The sequence below is a fragment of the Hylobates moloch genome, unplaced genomic scaffold (genome assembly GCF_009828535.3).
Source record: "Hylobates moloch isolate HMO894 unplaced genomic scaffold, HMol_V3 SCAFFOLD_4, whole genome shotgun sequence".
NCBI lineage: Eukaryota > Metazoa > Chordata > Mammalia > Primates > Hylobatidae > Hylobates > Hylobates moloch.
The window spans coordinates 430,385-447,424 of NW_026652279.1; the positions used below are offsets into that span (position 1 = coordinate 430,385).

At 54.1% G+C, this 17,040-nt stretch overlaps 1 protein-coding gene across 9 annotated transcripts in view; it reads left to right on the forward strand.

Moving 5' to 3' along the window:
• PHRF1 (PHD and ring finger domains 1) overlaps window positions 1-17,040 on the forward strand; it is a 36,450-nt gene that overhangs the window by 13,452 nt on the left and 5,958 nt on the right. For 5 of the 9 annotated variants that reach the window (XM_032149288.2, XM_058437079.1, XM_032149282.2 and 2 more), the window contains exons 5-12: window positions 1,860-1,943; window positions 3,269-3,387; window positions 7,563-7,660; window positions 7,982-8,157; window positions 9,166-9,295; window positions 12,338-12,465; window positions 15,877-16,058; window positions 16,363-16,482. In XM_032149288.2, coding sequence (XP_032005179.1) covers window positions 1,860-1,943; window positions 3,269-3,387; window positions 7,563-7,660; window positions 7,982-8,157; window positions 9,166-9,295; window positions 12,338-12,465; window positions 15,877-16,058; window positions 16,363-16,482 — 1,037 coding nt within the window. The remainder of the gene's footprint in view (window positions 1-1,859; window positions 1,944-3,268; window positions 3,388-7,562; window positions 7,661-7,981; window positions 8,158-9,165; window positions 9,296-12,337; window positions 12,466-15,876; window positions 16,059-16,362; window positions 16,483-17,040) is intronic. The other 4 variants (XM_032149284.2, XM_032149286.2, XM_032149285.2 and 1 more) reach the window with 3 other exon arrangements.

The following is a 17,040-nucleotide window of genomic DNA, read 5'->3' on the forward strand; positions in this document are numbered from 1 at the left end:
TGGATACGAGGTTAATAAAGATTAAAATTGTGTTTAGAAATAAGTCATAAAGAGAAGTGTAAGACATTTAAAGAGCTTTTGTAACACAGCTGTGACTGAATGAAGCAAGGCTCCTTCCCTTTTGAGACGTCTTGCTCCGTAGAGAGGGCGGGGATGCTGATTCCGTCCTTCCCAGCAGGAGTTCAGGGCGCTTGATGTGTTGTGAAGTCAACACAGGAGGACAGGAAGGCACCAAGAATTGCCACGATAGCTTTGAAAAGGGGAGAAATTGCCTATTGGATATTATGATTTATAAAACTACAGTGATTAAACTGGAATCAGTCCAGGAATAGAAACCAGTCCCAGGGGTTTTGCAGGGGCCTGAAATAGACCTGGACATACTCAGGGGGAGACAGGCGGTGCCTGTGGGGCAGATCAGCTGGGGACTGCTCACAGCACACACACGATGCTGGATGGATTCAAGATCTCGAATTAGAAAGCAAAACTGAAACTTTGAAAAGAAAGCACGGATAGGTCTGTGATGAAAGGGAAGGATTTCCTAAAAAATCTGAGAGAATTTCTGCAAACAGGCATGGAGCGTGCGGGGCTCAGCCTGAGAGAGTGTGTGCAAACGGGCACGGAGCGTGCGGGGTTCTGCAGCAGGGCTCCTCTGGGAACCCCAGTCCCACCATGGGAGGTGCTGCCGCACGCCCCTTGAGCTGGTAGGTAGGAGGGCACCCCAGACTCCAGAGGCGGGGGTGTCACACGTACAACCTCAAAGGCACATGTATTCCTGGGTGTTTACCCAAGATAAACAGAAGTGCGCCCACACCAAGACACGTCCGTCGATGTTCACAGGGGAATGGACACGTGGGCCATTTGTGTGGCGGTGTCTCTTCAGTGCTAGGGAGGGCAGAATGCCGTGGGCGGAGTCCATGCTGCAACTCCAATCCTGAGAAACCCCGGGAAGACCTAACCACACCCAGGTGGGAGCGGGAAGGGCCCAAAGACCAGGGTGGGGACTCTGCAGGTCGTACATGTGTCAGAGCCGATGGAATTATTCAGTTAAAATCAGTGTTTTCCTGTGTATGGTGTACCTTAATAAAGCCAACATAAAGATCTTATGTAGGTCAGAACACTATTAATAAAGGCAAAAATAAATTTGCAATGCATACTTGACTGTTATCCATGCTGTGAAAATAAATTTTTTTTTTGAGATGGAGTTTGGCTTTTGTCACCCAGGCTGGAGTGCAGTGGCGCCATCTCGGCTCACCACAACCTCCACCTCCCGGGTTCAAGCGATTCTCCTGCCTCAGCCTCCCGAGTAGCTGGGTTACAGGTACGCGCCACCACACCTAGCTAATTTTGTATTTTTAGTAGAGATGGGGTTTCTCCGTGTTGGTCAGGCTGGTCTCGAACTCCTGAACTCAGGTAATCCGCCTGCCTCGGCCTCCCAAAGTGCTGGGATTACAGGTGTGAGCCCTCACTGCTGGCCAATGAAAAGAAATTCTAAAAATTTACTAGTGAATGTCCAACAGTCTTTTGGAAAAGTTAGCAGAAGATTTGAACGGGTTCACCGCAGAGGGGCCTGTGCACGATGCCGCCCCCATGCCTGTCCATCCTCCCTTTATTGTTCTTACTTGTCACTGAGATCCTACGCGTTCATGGAGCTGCTCTTCCCTCCCCGCCAGGGCTAGCAGCTGCTCCGCAGGGAAGCAAGGCTCGCTGTGCTCCCTCCACTGCTGTGTTGCCAGCAGCTTAGTGGAGGGCCTGGCACACGGAGGCATTTAGCAGATACTTGATTTTCAGTGTAAAAGAAATTTTTGACCTCTAAGTGAAAGTGATTTACAAGATTCTGATCCTGTTTTTATTTCTCACAGAATGCCAATTCCTGTCCAGTTGATCGAACTCTATTTAAGTGCATTTGTATTCGAGCTCAATTTGGTGGTAAAATATTAAGAAAGGTGAGTGTGGATGCTGCCGTGGGGGCCCTAGCCGTGCTTCTGTCCCGGCCCTGTGGGACAGAGCGTGCTTTCCAAAGTGGGCTTGCTCTCCTGAAATGAGGGTTGGTTAAATGCTTCATAGAAATCAACTCAGGTGCCCCTTGTGGCCATGAGCCCTGTCTGGGGGGTTTGGGGTCCAGGTTGGGGGTTAGAGGCAGAGATATTGCCAGCTCCTGGGATGTCCCTTCGACCCCAACCCTGTACCCATCACATCTGGGAGCAGCTCTCTGGCCCATCTGCTCAGAGCTCTTTATTTTTGAGACACCATCTTGCTCTTTCACCCAGGCTGGAGTGCAGTAGCACAGTTACAGCTTACTACAGCCTCAGCCTCCTGGGCTCAAGCAATCCTCCTGCCTCAACTTCCTGAGAGCTGGGTCCGCAGGCGTGAGCCACCACACCCGACTGTTTTTTTTTTTTTTTTTTTTTTTAAGTAGAGACAAGGTCTCACTATGTCGTCCAAGGTGGGTCTTGAACTCCTAGGCTCAAGCCATCTTCCCTCCTGAGCTTCCCAAAGTGCTGGGATTATAGGCGTGAGCCGCTGCACCCGGGGTGTGTGTGTGTGTGTGTGTGTGTGTGTGTGTGTGTGTGTGTGTGCATGCGCCTGCGCGTGCCTTGCTTTGAGCCTTGCTTTGTCGCGCCCGGGTGTGCCTGGGTGTGTGTGTGTGTGTGCGTGTGTGTGCGTGTCTGAGCCTTGCTTTGTCGCCCAGGCTGGAGTGCAGTGTTGCGATCTCGGCTCACTGCAAGCTCCACCTCCCGGGTTCACACCATTGTCCTGCCCCAGCCTCCCGAGTAGCTGGGACTACAGGCAACCGCCACCACGCCTGGCTAATTTTTTTATTTTTAGTAGAGACGGGATTTCACCATGTTAGCCAGGATGGTCTCGATCTCCTGACCTCGTGATCCACCCGCCTCGGCCTCCCAAAGTGCTGAGATTACAGGTGTGAGCCACCGCGCCCGGACTTTTTTTTTTTTTTTTTTTAACAGGCAGATCTTGCTCTTCCGTGGCAGTCCAGCACCTGCTGCCTCGCCCTCCTTGATTACTCCACTTTGGGGCCACAGGGTTTACCCGCTCCTTTCCGTGCATCATACTTTGCTTTCCGTTGAATGTTTTCCTCTTAGATCACCACCCTGAGATGGTAGAGAACATAAAAATCCCTGTGTGCGCGCTGAGCCCACGGAGGAATCTGAAGCCAGTCGGTCGATTCCAGATTACCTGTGTATCATGGTGGGGATTGACACGGGGAGTTTGGGTCCTGTGTGATGTGTGACCGGCGGTTCTGTCCTAGATCCCAGTGGAGAACACCAAAGCGAGTGAGGAAGAGGAGGAGGACCCGACCTTCTGTGAGGTGTGCGGCAGGAGCGACCGCGAGGACAGGCTTTTGCTCTGTGATGGCTGCGATGCGGGGTAAGGGACGGTTGGGACTGGCACACGTGCCCTGCTGCGCGCAAGGCGGACCAAGCACAGGAGGGATGCAGAGCCTCTTCGCTCTGTGAAGCCTGAGTCCCAGCACCTGGAGCTGTGCTCACCACCCTCAGCAGCACGGTTCAGTTCTGCGGACCACAGGCACCTGCAGGCCTTCCTGTTACACTCATTTATACTTCAGTCTTTCCCCCAAAAACATTCTGAGGCTGCTCACAGAAGTGCAGGTAATACATCAAGACAAAAAAGAAAACAGCCAGACAGGAGGCTGTAGGGCTGGTCAGCCAGAGGGCAGGACGTGTCCTGGTCCCAGCCTTTGTGGGGGAGGAGTGGCTGTGCCTGCGTCCATCATCCTGGCTGCTTTGGAGCCAGGACACCTTTCACCCTGCTCCTCCTTCACCCTCCGGTGCATGTCCAGTTATGCTGCACGTGCTGCTCTCCCTGGCACAGCTGAGAGCGCCTGCTCTGGACTTGCGTGGCCCTGGCTTCCTGGGAGCCTGTGACACTTGTTGTCTCCTCATCCCTGCTCTGTGTCGTTGGCTGTAAGCAGATGCCCCCTTCCCCATTAGCCTCCTGCAAGGAGCTGTCCCTGTTGATTTGAGTGATTTTTCTGCTGTGAAATTATGGAGAGAGGATTCTGGAAATCTTTCCCTTGTTGAAAGCACCAGTGAGGCTGCTCGACTTGGAGCCTTCTCTTGGGTGGGAAGTAGCTGGGTCAGGGTTTGGACTATGGAACAGCCGGAGCCAGGAGGTGTGGCTGGAGGAACAGGTGTGGACTATGGAACAGCCGGAGCCAGGAAGTGTGGCTGGAGCCGCAACACGGACGGGCTCCTGGTGAAGGCCTTCGCTCTGGGCGGGTGGTCCCGTTGTCCCGGCTTTGACTCGTCCTTGACCACAGCCGCTTGTGCCCCCACCTGTCACCTCGTTCTTAGCCAGATACTCAGGCCTCTGCTCTGCTCATGCTGCTGTGGTGCAGGAATCGCTGGCTGTCCTTTTGCAGACACTGCAGGGGCCTCCTCGGGGGTCTTGCAGGTGGCCACCACGTTTGTCTCGTCGTCAGTTCACCCTCCTTGTGGCCTGTGGGAGTACAGGGGCCTTGCAGTGTGCTCCACCGGCCCTTCCAGGTCCCCAGCCCCTGCTTGGTCCTGCCCTCTGCTCCCAGCAGCCAGGAGATAGCCATGCCTCTGCTCACATTCGCAGACATCTGGCCTTCCCTCCTTTCTCACGAGTCTGAGCCTAAATCCACGTTTTGTGAGTTTCCTGAGTGCTCTGCCCTGACGGTCCTCACCTCTTCGGGGTTCCTGGGAGCATCTGCTGCCAACGGCCCCGGCAGGCGCTGAGCTGGTTGCTGTGAGTCTGAAGGGCAGGGCTGCTGCCTTGAGTATCCCAGCAGCCTGGTCATTGCAGCACTGGGCACAGTGCTTATTGGCCATTGATGACTGACTTACACCGTGAACATACGCAGAATGCTTAAAAAGAATAAAAAAGGTGAGGGGCGGCTCAGTACTCCATGCCCATGTGTGGGACTGGTCCTCTTTACCTGTGGCTGTGGTCACCCTGGGCATGTGAAGGAAGGGCCTGGGCTGGCCTTGAGCAAGGCCCTCATCGCAGGCCAGGGCCGTGAGCCTTCTGGTGGCTCGAGGGCAGCTGGTAGGCCAGTTTTCACGCACAAAGCCTAGTTTTCCCGTTAGCTTTCATTTTACTCATTTACTTATTTTTTTCAAGGCAGAGTCTTGGTCCGTCATCCAGGCTGGAGTGCAGTGGTGCCATCTCGGCGCACTGCAACCTCTGCAGTCAGTCACTGCAACCTCTGCAGTCAGTCACTGCAACCTCGGTTCAAGGTTCAAGTGACTCTCCTGCCTCAGCCTCCTCAGTAGCTGGGATTACAGGCGCATGCCACCACACCTGGCTAATTTTTGTATTTTAGGTAGAAACGGGGTTTCACCATGTTGGCCAGACTGGTATGGAACTCCTGGGCTCAAGTGATCGCCCACCTCAGCCTCCCAAAGTGCTGAGATTAAAGGCGTGAGCCCCTGTGCCCAACCTAGTTGTAGTACCTTCTAACAAGGCTCTTGGGAATGTTTACAACTTAATTAAAATTTTTTATTATAAATTACATTTACAAATTTGATATATTGATTTTTTTTCTACCTACACTACTTGAATTACTTGGCAGATAAAACAGCGCAAGTACATAAAAACCCTGGTGGATCTAAAACATTAAAACCGATCAATATAACGATTCTCATACTTCTAAACATTTCCATACCGTTACTATTTGCAGTCTGCTAAGTTTTCAGTTACATCTGACTTAAAAATCACGTGTCTAAAGTTACTCAGTTCCTCATGTCAAATTGGAATCACAATAGGCCAAGGCAGGTGGATCACCTGAGCTCAGGAGTTCGAGACCAGCCTGGCCAGCATGGGGAAACCCCACCTCTACTAAAAATATAAAAATTGGCCGGGCGTGGTGGTTCAGGCCTGTAACCCCCAATCCTTGGGAGGCTGAGGCACGCGAATACCTTGAACGTGGGAGGCGGAGGTTGCAGTGAGCTGCGATTGCACCACTGCACTCCAGAGAGACTAAAAACAAACAAAAAAACAAAACAAAGACTATCTGTAGATACACTGACGTTACATGAAATAAGATACAGTTTCTGATTTTTTTCTTTTTTAAGTTACAATCTAATTTAAAAGTGTGCGTTCACCAGGGAGGCAGTGCAGCGGCTCACTGAGGCCTGTTAGGTGTGGCCCTCCCCTCCCTGGGCAGGTCAGATCTGAGCACCTTCAGCTGCAGGGTGATTCTGCTCTCAGCAGGGCCACCAAGCTCCCTGTGCAGGTGGAGCCATGGGTGCCTGCACCATAGCTGGGCAGGTCTTGGTGGCCCTCCTTGTCCCCGTGCTCGTATTTAAACTTGCAGCCAGTCTCCTCTTCTCGGGGATGAGCGTGGGGGACACAGGCCTGGCCTGGCTGTGGATGGGTGCCTGCCGGGCGCAGAGGGGCCTTCTGCTCGGGGCTCAAGTGAGCTGCAGCCTCCTCCAAGGCTGCCGGAGCTCAGTGGTGGGAAAGTGGGTTGGACATTTTCAGACTTTGGAATTCTTTGAAAGAAGGTACTGCTCATCCTTGCCTTTGTCCCCAGAGAACTTCTATAAGAGCAGATGTTAGGAGGGGACCTAGTTAGGCTCTTTGAGCACTGCCCCCGCCGCCCCTCTGTGCTGGCCTGGCAGGGTGTGTCATGCACCCGGGGCAGTCGGCTTGTCTTCCTGCATGCCTGTCTCCTGTCTTTCTTGTATGGCCCCGGTGAGGGCCACACAGCGGACACCTTCTCATAAGTGCAGGATTCTTGGGAGAATGGGTTTACTCTTGTTTAACTCGTACCTTAGATCCCAGAACAGTTCAGCCCTGTGGTAAGTGGTAGTTACGTTCAGTTGATTCAGCCTCAATTTTCAGGGAAATCATCAGCTCGACTCCCTTCCCTTGATTGTTTTTGCCTTACTCAGGGCTGTCTGGGGTCTTTGGGGTGAAGTTTCAAGGATCTTGGCACAGACTCCCGAGCCTCCGCTGCTTGGAGGGGTACAGATACCTCTTACCAGTGGCAGCACTTCCCAAACTACCTTCCCAGAAGGCTCGATAGAAACAATTAAAACAGGCCGGGCGCGGTGGCTCATGCCTGTAATCCCAGCACTTTGGGAGGCCGAGGCAGGTGGATCACCAGGTCAGGAGATCAAGACCATCTTGGCTAACACGATGAAACCCCGTCTCTACTAAAAATACAAAAAAATTAGCCGGGCGTGGTGGTGGGCGCCTGTAGTCCCAGCTACTCGGAGAGGCTGAGGCAGGAGAATGGCGTGAACCCAGGAGGCGGAGCTTGCAGTGAGCCGAGATTGCGCCACTGCACTCCAGCCTGGGTGACAGAGCAAGACTCCGTCTCAAAAAAAAATTAATAATAAAAATAAATAAAAGGTTCCATCTCTACCTGCTGTCACATCGGGGGTTAGGGCTTCTTAGGAATTTTGGGGGGATGCAGGTCAGCCCATAACAGAATGCATCATCGCAGATTTGGGTGCCATTGGAGGCCTGCTTTGTGGTCCCCTCACTTGAGGAGGTTTGGGAAAGCTGTGAGCAGCACCCGGACGCTCTGGCGCTGCTCTCTCATGTAGGTACCACATGGAATGCTTGGACCCCCCTCTCCAGGAGGTGCCGGTGAACGAGTGGTTCTGCCCGGAATGCGCTGCCCCCGGCATTGTCCTTGCCGCTGGTAAGGACACTGCTCCCGTCCCAAGGCGCACATGGGCCTTCTCACTGTCCGCTCTGCAGTCCCCGGGGTTAGGTTCGGCTGCGATATCGGGAGGACGTCTAGGGCTGTCTCCGGCTCGTCTTCTCGGGGATGTGTGTGGGGTCCATTGGCTGGGGGGTTCTGGTCCTCAGTGTTAGGAGCACCAGGCTCCATGAGCAGCCCTGGGTCCTGTGCACAGGTCAGCCCAAGCCAGGGCTGCTGCACGGCCGGCAGCCACAGGGGGAGCTGTTGGGGGAGGCGTGTGGCCTGAGTGTGGCACATCGGCTCTGGGGCTTCTTCCAGATGCGGGTCCCGTGAGTGAGGAGGAGGTCTCCCTGCTCTTGGCCGACGTGGTGCCCACCACTAGCAGGCTTCGGCCTCGAGCAGGTAGGACCCGGGCGATAGCCAGGACACGGCAGAGTGAGAGAGTGAGAGCAACCGTGAACCGGAATCGGATCTCCACGGCCAGGAGGGTCCAGGTGGGTGGCCCAGCCCTGACGCCAGTCCCAGAGCCCCAGCTGCCCAGAGTGGTCTCAGCAGTCCAGGTGGGTGGGAGGGGCGTCTTCGGCACATGGGGTCCTCCCGGCCCCGACGGCTCGTGTTCTTCGGCCTGCTGAGGGTTGCAGGTGAGTGCACCCCAGAGTGAGCCCAGCGGCCCAAGGTGGGGCTGCCTCTCGGAGTGCCTGGAGCTGGGTATTGAGGGGCAGGTGAAGCCTGGCCCCGGGGGTGGGGGCTCTTGGAAACCCCCCTTGTTCCCCAGGCCCCGTGCCAGCACCGCTCCCTTCGGGTACCTGTGAGCACTTTCCTCTTGCACTGGACCTGGTGCTCGGTTTCAGGTGCTCCCTGCAGCCTCCGTCCTCACAGCAGCCTTTCCCTGGGCATTGGACAAGCAGGAGGGTCTGGGCTGTGGGCATGTGGTGTGTGCCCTTGGCAAGCCTAACGCTGAATTTGGAGTGGACTGAGAAGGCTGGGTGGCGCGGGGGCTGTCCCTGTCCAGCGCCCTGCCCAGTACCTGCGCTGCCCCTGCCACAGTGACTGGTGCCCTCCCGTGTGCCCCTGGGATGCTGTCTGTCCCCCACCCGCCTGCCCCTTCCCTCGTCCCTGTTGCATACCACCCCCACACCTGTGCAGGATCCCGGCTCTCAGGGCTTGCCATGGGCTCTGCTCTGAGCTCCGCCCTGTGCCCTTCTTCCTCCACCAAGAACTCCACTGTTTTCGGTGCCTGCCTGACCTTGCCCTCCATTCCAGCCCTGAGCTTGCCTCCCAGAGCCGTCCCAGGCTGTCCTGGCCTTGCCCCCGTGGGAGTGCTTGGCAGGCTCTGGCAGGGGAGAGGAAGGCCGGGCCGTGGCTGCTGCGGGTGGCGGGTGGGGAGGCTGTCCTGCTTCTCTGGCTGCCGTTGTGGGCTGTGTTCTGGGCTCCATTTGGGGTCTGTGCTGGCCTGGCTGAGGCCCCAAGGGCATCTGACGGCACCACCCCTTTGCCTGTAGCACACACCTGGGCGCCTTGGGTCTTCCCTGCTGGACGAAGCCATCGAGGCCGTGGCGACTGGCCTGAGCACCGCCGTGTATCAGCGCCCCCTGACGCCACGCACTCCCACCCGACGGAAGAGGAAGACAAGTAAGCCTGGCGGGATGGACTCTCCCGCCAGCCACGTGCTGGGACCCACTCCCGAGGTCCACTCACTACTTCTCTCGAGGCCACGTGCTGGGACCCACGCCCGAGGTCCACTCTCTGCTTCTTTCGAGGCCAGGGCTGTGGGCATTTCCATTTCTTCTTTCTGCAGCTTAATCTTCTCAGCTGAAAACACTACACAGAAGCCGGGCCTGGGAGGTGTGGGTCTGATGTGCAGATCTGCGACCACGCTGCCTCTGGCATTGTGCCAGGGCGATGCCGGCCTTCCCGAATTGTTCCCTTCTGCTTTCTGGAAGGGTTGCATCCTGAGGCTTATGGAAGCAGTCTTGTTATTTTTGCTATAGACATTTGTCACAGTACGCCCTGAAGCCATCTGGGCCTGGGCTTTTCTGTGGGGGCTGAGTTGAGAGCAGTGATTTCGCGTCCTGTCTTGCTTCTGCCCTGTTCAGGTTTTCAGTCCTTTTCCCTGTGAGTTTTGGTAATTTTGTCCCAGTGCTGGTTAACTTTGATGACTTGGTTCTCAGAGGTCCACTGTGAAGTGACTAATTCTCCCTTAAAATTAACGGGCCGTTCCTGGGGAGAGCCATCGACTGCACCTTGTCAGACACCCCCTGGCGCTGGTGCGCGCATTTGGCTCTCAGAAGAGCATCCCCTCTCCCTCATGGGGATTTAAGTCACTGTGGATGCGTGGACTCCTGCTTTACTCAGTGTGTTCTAATCTGTGGTCTTTTAGAAATTAACTTTATTGAAGCATGCATACTTCTTCTTTTTTCTTTTTTTTTTTTTTTTTTTGAGGCAGAGTCTCAGTCTCCTAGGCTGGAGTGCAGTGGCGAAATCTTGGCTCACTGCATCCTCCACCTCCCGGGTTCAAGTGTTTGTCCTGCCTCAGCCTCCCGAGTAGCTGGGATTACAGGCACTCGCCACCACGCCCACCTAGTTTTTGTATTTTTAGTAGAGTTAGGGCTTCACCATGTTGGCCAGGCTGGTCTTGAACTCCCGACCTCAGGTGATCCGACCACCTCAGCCTCCCAAAGTGCTGGGATTACAGGCCTGAGCCACCGCGCCTGGCCTGAAGCATACGTACTTTTTATTAAGTGAATGCACTCGCTTTAGTGTGTAGTCCTAGGTTTGACAGACGTAACTTCCATTCCAGCCAGCACAGAAATAGTTACGAGACCGCACTTCCGGCCCCACCAGCAACCCTATGGCCGTGTGCATCACTGTGTATCGGTCGTGCTGGTCCTGGGGCTCCGGGGGACTCGGCGTCTGTGGGTCTAGTGCAGGAGCCCGACTTGCTGCTCCTTTTGTTCAGCACAGCACTCTGGGAATCTCTGTAATTATGTGTGTCTGTGGCTGATTTTTTATTATTCAGACATATTCCATTGTATGAATATACCACAGTTTGTCCTGTTGATGGGCGTTTGGCTGGGTGTTTTTGCAGTTAAAATTTTTTAAATCTTTATGTCACTACAGATGTGCAGTGAGCTCATTTGTGTTAAAGTCTCAAGCGATCCACCTGCCTTGGCCTCCCAAAGTGCCGGGATTACAGGTGTGAGCCATGGTGCCTGGCCCTGGTCATAATTATGTAAGATATTTAATGGTACACTCAGGGATGTCAGGCTCTGTTCTTAGATGCAACTCATTTTCTGTGTCTCTCCCCGATAGGAACACATTATTTTTATTTTTTATTCCTTTTTTTTTTTTTTTTTTTTGAGACGGGATCTCATCTTGCTCAGGCTGGAGTGCAGCGGCGCAATCTCAGCTCACTGCAACCTCTGCCTCCCAGGCTCAAGCAATTGTGGTGCCTCAGCCTCCTGAGTAGCCTTTGTAATCCCAGCACTTCGGGAGGCTGGGGCAGGTGGATAGCTTGAGGCCAGGAGTTTGAGATGGTGCCACTGCAGTCCAGCCTGGGTGACAGAGTAAGACTCTGTCTCCAAAAATATATATAAATGTATATATGGTTTATTTCTCTGTTTAAAAATCTTTGGGGCCGGGCGCAGTGGCTCGCACCTGTAATCCCAGCACTTTGGGAGGCTGAGACGGGTGCGTCACCTGATATCAGGAGTTCAAGACCAGCCTGGCCAACTTAACGAAACCCCGTCTCTATTAAAAATACAAAAATTAGGCCAGGCACGGTGGCTTACACCTGTAATCCCAGCACTTTGGGAGGCCAAGGCGGGCGGATCACAAGGTCAGGAGATCGAGACCATCCTGGCTAATACGGTGAAACCCTATCTCTACTAAAAATGCAAAAAATTAGCCGGGCGTGGTGGCGGGCGCTTGCAGTCCCAGCTATGTGGCGGGCGCCTGTAGTCCCAGCTACTTGGCAGGCTGAGGCAGGAGAATGGCATGAACCTGGGAGGCAGAGTTTGCAGTGAGCCGAGATCACGCCGCTGCACTCCAGCCTGGGTGACAGAACGAGACTCCGTCTCAAAAAAAAAAAAAATACAAAAATTAGCCGGCTGTGGTGGCACACGCCTGTAATCCCAGCTACTCAGGAGGCTGAGGCAGGAGAATTGCTTTAACCCAGGAGGCAGAGGTTGCAGTGAGCTAAGATTGCACCAGTGCACTTCAGCCTTGGTGACACAGCAAGACTCCGTCTCAAAAAAAAAATTTGGGCAGGCGTGGTGGTTCACACCTGTAATCCTAGCTCTTTAGGAGGCTGAGGCGGGAGGATTGCTTGAGCCCAGAGACCAGCCCGGGCAACATGGTAAGCCCTATCTATAAAAAAAATTAGCTGGGCACGGTGGTGCCTGCCTATAGTTCCAGCTGCTTGAGAGGCTGAGGCAGGAGAATCACGTGAGCCCAGGAGTTTGAGGCTGCTGTGAGCTGAGATCGTGCCACTGCACTCCAGCTTGGGTGATAGGGCAAGATCCTGTCTCAAAAAAAAAAAAAAAAAATTGCAAGCTAGTGCGTGTGGTCCCGCTGTACCGGCTCCTTGGGCTCCGTCCACTGAGCTGGACTCACAGGAATGGGGCGGGGAGGGCCCAGCACAGGGAAGCACAGACTTCAACCTCTTCTCCTTAGGAAGACGGAAGAAAGTGCCAGGAAGAAAGAAAACCCCGTCCGGACCATCCGCAAAAAGTAAGGGCTCAGCGACAAGATCTAGGAAACGCCAACATCGAGTGAAGAAGAGAAGAGGGAAGAAGGTAAAGGTGAGCATTGGGTGGCAGGGCCTGAGCCTCCCGCCAGCCTCAGCACCCTCGCGCGGTTACAGGGCAGGGATCATCATCGTCGCTGCTTTTCTGTATTTACTCAGTGATTTACAGATAGAAATGAACATTTCTGTAGCACAGACTGAAGATGGGGTTGAGGCCAGCTGTTTCCTAAGGCACACTGAGGGGTTGAGGGGTGGTCGTATGCCCCCCAGGAACCTTCCTGAAGCTATCAGCTGGTCGGGGGGCCAGGTGTGAGCCAGACCAGTGCAAGCCCTGTGGCAGAGGCCCCCGGGAGCTGCTGTGGGTTTCAGGCAGGCCTGGCCAGCCTGGCTCTGAGGAGTGACACAAGCCGTGTCTGACAGGCCCCGTCCACTTCCTCTGACCCATGCTCGCTGGGCCCTGGGAGCGGCCTCCTTGGTATATGTCATGGCATTTGTTGTCCTAGGCCCTTTTCACCCCAAATCATGGACCAGATATTTAATATTCATTTTTAGTTGATCCCTAATTATTGTCCATGTTTATGGGTTGGAGGGTGATGTGTCATTCGTGTTCATGTTTGTGATGCTCAAACTGGGATTAAATGCATCACCTTGTCCACTCTGACTGCACATTTAAAACACCTTAATATGTAAAAACTTGAATTGCAGCTGAGCGCAGTGGCTCACACCTGTGATCCCACCACTTTGGGGGGCCGAGGCGGACAGATCACCTGAGGTCAGGAGTTGAAGACCAGCCTGACCAACATGGTGAAACCCCATCTCTACTAAAAAGACTAAAAATTAGCCGGGTGTGGTGGCAGGCCCCTGTAGTCCCAGCCTCAGGAGGCTGAGGCAGGAGAATCACTTGAACCCCGGGAGGCAGAGGTTGCAGTGAGCCGAGATTGTGCCACTGCACTCCAGCCTGGGCAACGAGAGCAGAACTCTGCCTCAAAAACAAAACAAAACTGAGTTGCAGCCATTGTTCAAGTGTTTGCTGAATCTTTTTTGTTTTGTGTTTTGTTTTTGTTTGTTTGTTTGTTTTTGAGACGGAGTCTCACTCTGTCCCCATACTGGAGTGCAGTGGTGCGATCTTGGCTTACTGCAACCTCCGCCTCCTGGGTTCAAGCGATTCTCCTGCTTCAGCCTCCTGAGTAACTAGGATTATAGGCGTGCGCCACCACGCCCAGCTAATTTTTGTATTTTTATTAGAGATAGGGTTTCACCATGTTGGTCAGGCTGGTCTTGAACTCCTGACCTCGTGATCTGCCCGCCTCGGCCCCCAAAGTGCTGGGATTCCAGGCGTGAGCCACCGCGCCCAGTGTTTGTTTTGTTTTTTGAGATGGCAGCACTCTGTGGCCCAGGCTGAAGTGCAGTGGCTCAATCCCAGCTCACTGCAGCCTTGACCTCCCCAGGCCCAGGTGATCCTCCCACCTCAGCTTCCTGAGTAGCTGGGACTACAGGCATAGCCCACTGTGCCCAGCTAATTTTTGTATTTTTTGTAGACACAGGGATTCGCCATGTTTCCCAGGCTGGTCTTAAACTCCTGGGCTTAAGCAGTTTGTCATCTAAGCCTCACAACATGTTTTTTGTTTGTTTGTTTGTTTTAGGTTGGGGTGGGAACAAAGTCTGGTTCTGTTACCCAGGCTGGAGTGCAGTGACGTGATCCTGGTTCACTGCAGCCGCCTTGACCTCCCAGGCTAAGGTGATCCTCCCACGTCAGCCTCTCAAGTAGCTGGGACCACAGGCTCACACCACCGCACCCAGCTAATTTTTTTTTTTTTTGGTGGAGACGGGGTCTCACAATATTCGCCAAGCTGGTCTTGAACTCCTGGGCTCAAATGATCCTCCTGCCTCGACCTCCCAAAGTGCTGGGATTACAAGTGTGAGCGCCAAGTCTGCTGCATCTTTATGTGAATTTATACTTAAGATTATTATTTATTTCCTAGTAAATATAAACTCATATAGTACATATTTATATAAAACCATATTTTAGTTCTTTTTTTTTTTTTTTTTCAGATGGAGTTTCGCTCTTGTTGCTCAGGCTGGAGTGCAGTGGTATGATCTCAGCTCACTGCAACCTCGGCCTCCTGAGTTCAAGCAATTCTCCTGCCTCAGCCTCCCAAATAGCTGGGATTACAGGTGTGCGCCACCACGCCCGGCTAGTTTTTCTATTTGTAGTAGAGATGGGGTTTTGCCATGTTGGTCAGGCTGGTCTTGAACTCCTGACCTCTGGTGATCTGCCCACCTTGGCCTCCCAAAGTGCTGGGATTCCAGGTGTGAGCCACCATGCCTGGCCCCCTTATTTTAGTTTTAAATGGATTATTCGAACATCTGATCTGGTTATTCATTCAGACAAAATTCCTGGAGTAGAAGCTAAAGCCATGACCAGGTTTTGGTTAAGGACCTGCTATTTCCCAGTTCTCAGGTCCCCTGGGCTCTCCCTTTGCTTTGCAGGGTGCCCTGAGCCTGGGTTGGAACCTCCTCTCCCATCCCTGTGCCCAGAACACTCCTGGGCGTCCTCCCGAGCTTTTTGTCCTCGGCTGGCCTGCGTGCTATTTCTGTGGTTCCTTTCTTCTGTGGACAGCGTTCTGGGACCACAGCCTGGGGGCCCGGTGGCAGGTGAAGGTGTTCGCCTTTGGGAGGGGCGGCACCTGCCTTCAGGCCCTGCAGTCCCAACCACAGCCAGAGGCTGCTCTGTCCGCTCTGCCTAGAATCAGAAGGAAATAGCTAGTAACTCTTAGGATTTTTAGTAATTTAGGAATAATGACAGCGCTTGAAATCTAAATTTGTGTCATCTTCTCGAGGGTTTTTTGGTGTGTTTGTTTGTTTTTGTTTGTTTTTGAGACAGAGTCACGCTCTGTCACCCAGGCTGGAGTTACAGTGGTGCAATCTTGGTTTACTGCAACATCTGCCTCCCGGGTTCAAGCAATTCTCCTGCCTCAGCCTCCTGAGTAGCTGGGATTACAGGCGTGAGCCACCACGCCCAACTAATTTTTGTATTTTTAGTAGAGACGGGGTTTCACCATGTTGGCCAGGCTGGCCTCGAACTGGCCTCAAATGATCTGTCTGCCTTGGCCTCCCAGAATGCTGAGATTACAGATGTGATCTACCAGAGGTTTTACTGTCAGTCATCAGTTGAATTTTTTGTTTCCCTCTTTGTGAGTTTTCACTTAATGCTAACTACTACGTGATGGTGACTCTGCAGCACCCCGAGAGCCTCTGCTAACCTGCAGTGAGCTTCACGGCCGACGTGTGCGGCCTTGTTCCTGCTTGTCGGTCATCATGCCTGCGAAGCCCGTTGACTTTGGCTTACTATTTTCCCGCCCTAGTGTTCGCTGTTGCTGATGAAGGCTTCACGTGGCATTTACAGAGCCCTCGTAGATGCCATCCCTGTCTCTCTGTTCACCTTTTTCTTTGTTACTGGATTCAGAGTGAAGCCACCACTCGCTCTCGAATCGCGCGGACGCTGGGCCTGCGCAGGCCTGTTCACAGCAGCTGCATCCCGTCAGTGTTGAAGCCAGTGGAGCCCTCTTTGGGGCTGCTGAGAGCGGATATTGGAGCTGCCTCTCTGTCTCTGTTTGGAGATCCCTATGAGCTGGACCCCTTCGACAGGTGACTGAACTGGTGATGGTCCTGCCTGGGCACCTGTTCCTCTCCCTGGGGGCTGTGGGCACGGGGCCCCGAGGTGCATGCGGAGGCGTTAGGTTTTGTGTTTGTGAGTGAGGGTGGCCATTCCTCCCACCGCCATACGGTGCAGGTGGGCAGCGTAGAACTTAGAGGTCTGGTGCGGGGCCCAAATCACACGTGCCGCCACGTGGCCAGTGCTCGGCCTTCCTCCTCCGTGCTGTCTCCCTGGGCTGGGGGTTCTGGGAGCTGGGAGTCACCTGTTCCCTTTGGCCTGTGTCCTCCCCTCTAGCAGTGAAGAGCTTTCTGCAAACCCTCTTTCCCCTCTGAGTGCCAAGAGACGGGCTCTGTCCCGGTCAGCCCTGCAGTCCCACCAGCCCGTGGCCAGGCCCGTCTCCATGGGGCTTTCCAGGTGTGTGAGGGCAGAGGCTTCTGGGGAGGTGAGGGCAGCAGTCGGGCAGCGGATGGGGGTTCCAGGGTGGGGCCGCGATAGCCTGGCTCTCTGTGGCCCTGGGTGGCCTCAGCACATCCCCTCAGCTGTCACGCTCATCAGTCAGCTCTTGGTGTGAGGCAGTGCTGCAGCCCATCCTGCATCAGAGGCCACAGCCTGCCCATGAGCGTGGACTGGAGTTGCTGCAGCTCCACCAGGTGGCCCCTCTGCCCCCCACCCCGGCCTGAGAGCCACCAGCACAGGGAGACTGCCTCGGGCAGGAGCAGTGGCCCTGGTGAATAAGGCTGTCATCAGAGGTCATCTTTTGGCCAGTTCTTTTGTTTCGCCACAAGAACAAAAAAAGAATTAACCAAAACCAACAAAACAGGTAAAGATGCTTGTCTGCCCCCTCCCGCCTGTTGGTGGAGTTGGGGGTGGCAAAGGCACCACAGGTGACTTCTCCCAAAAACACCTGGTTTCCCTGGAGCCAGAGCTGCGAGGTGGGGCTCCCTCCCTCCCTCTGGGAGGCCCTGGTGAGCC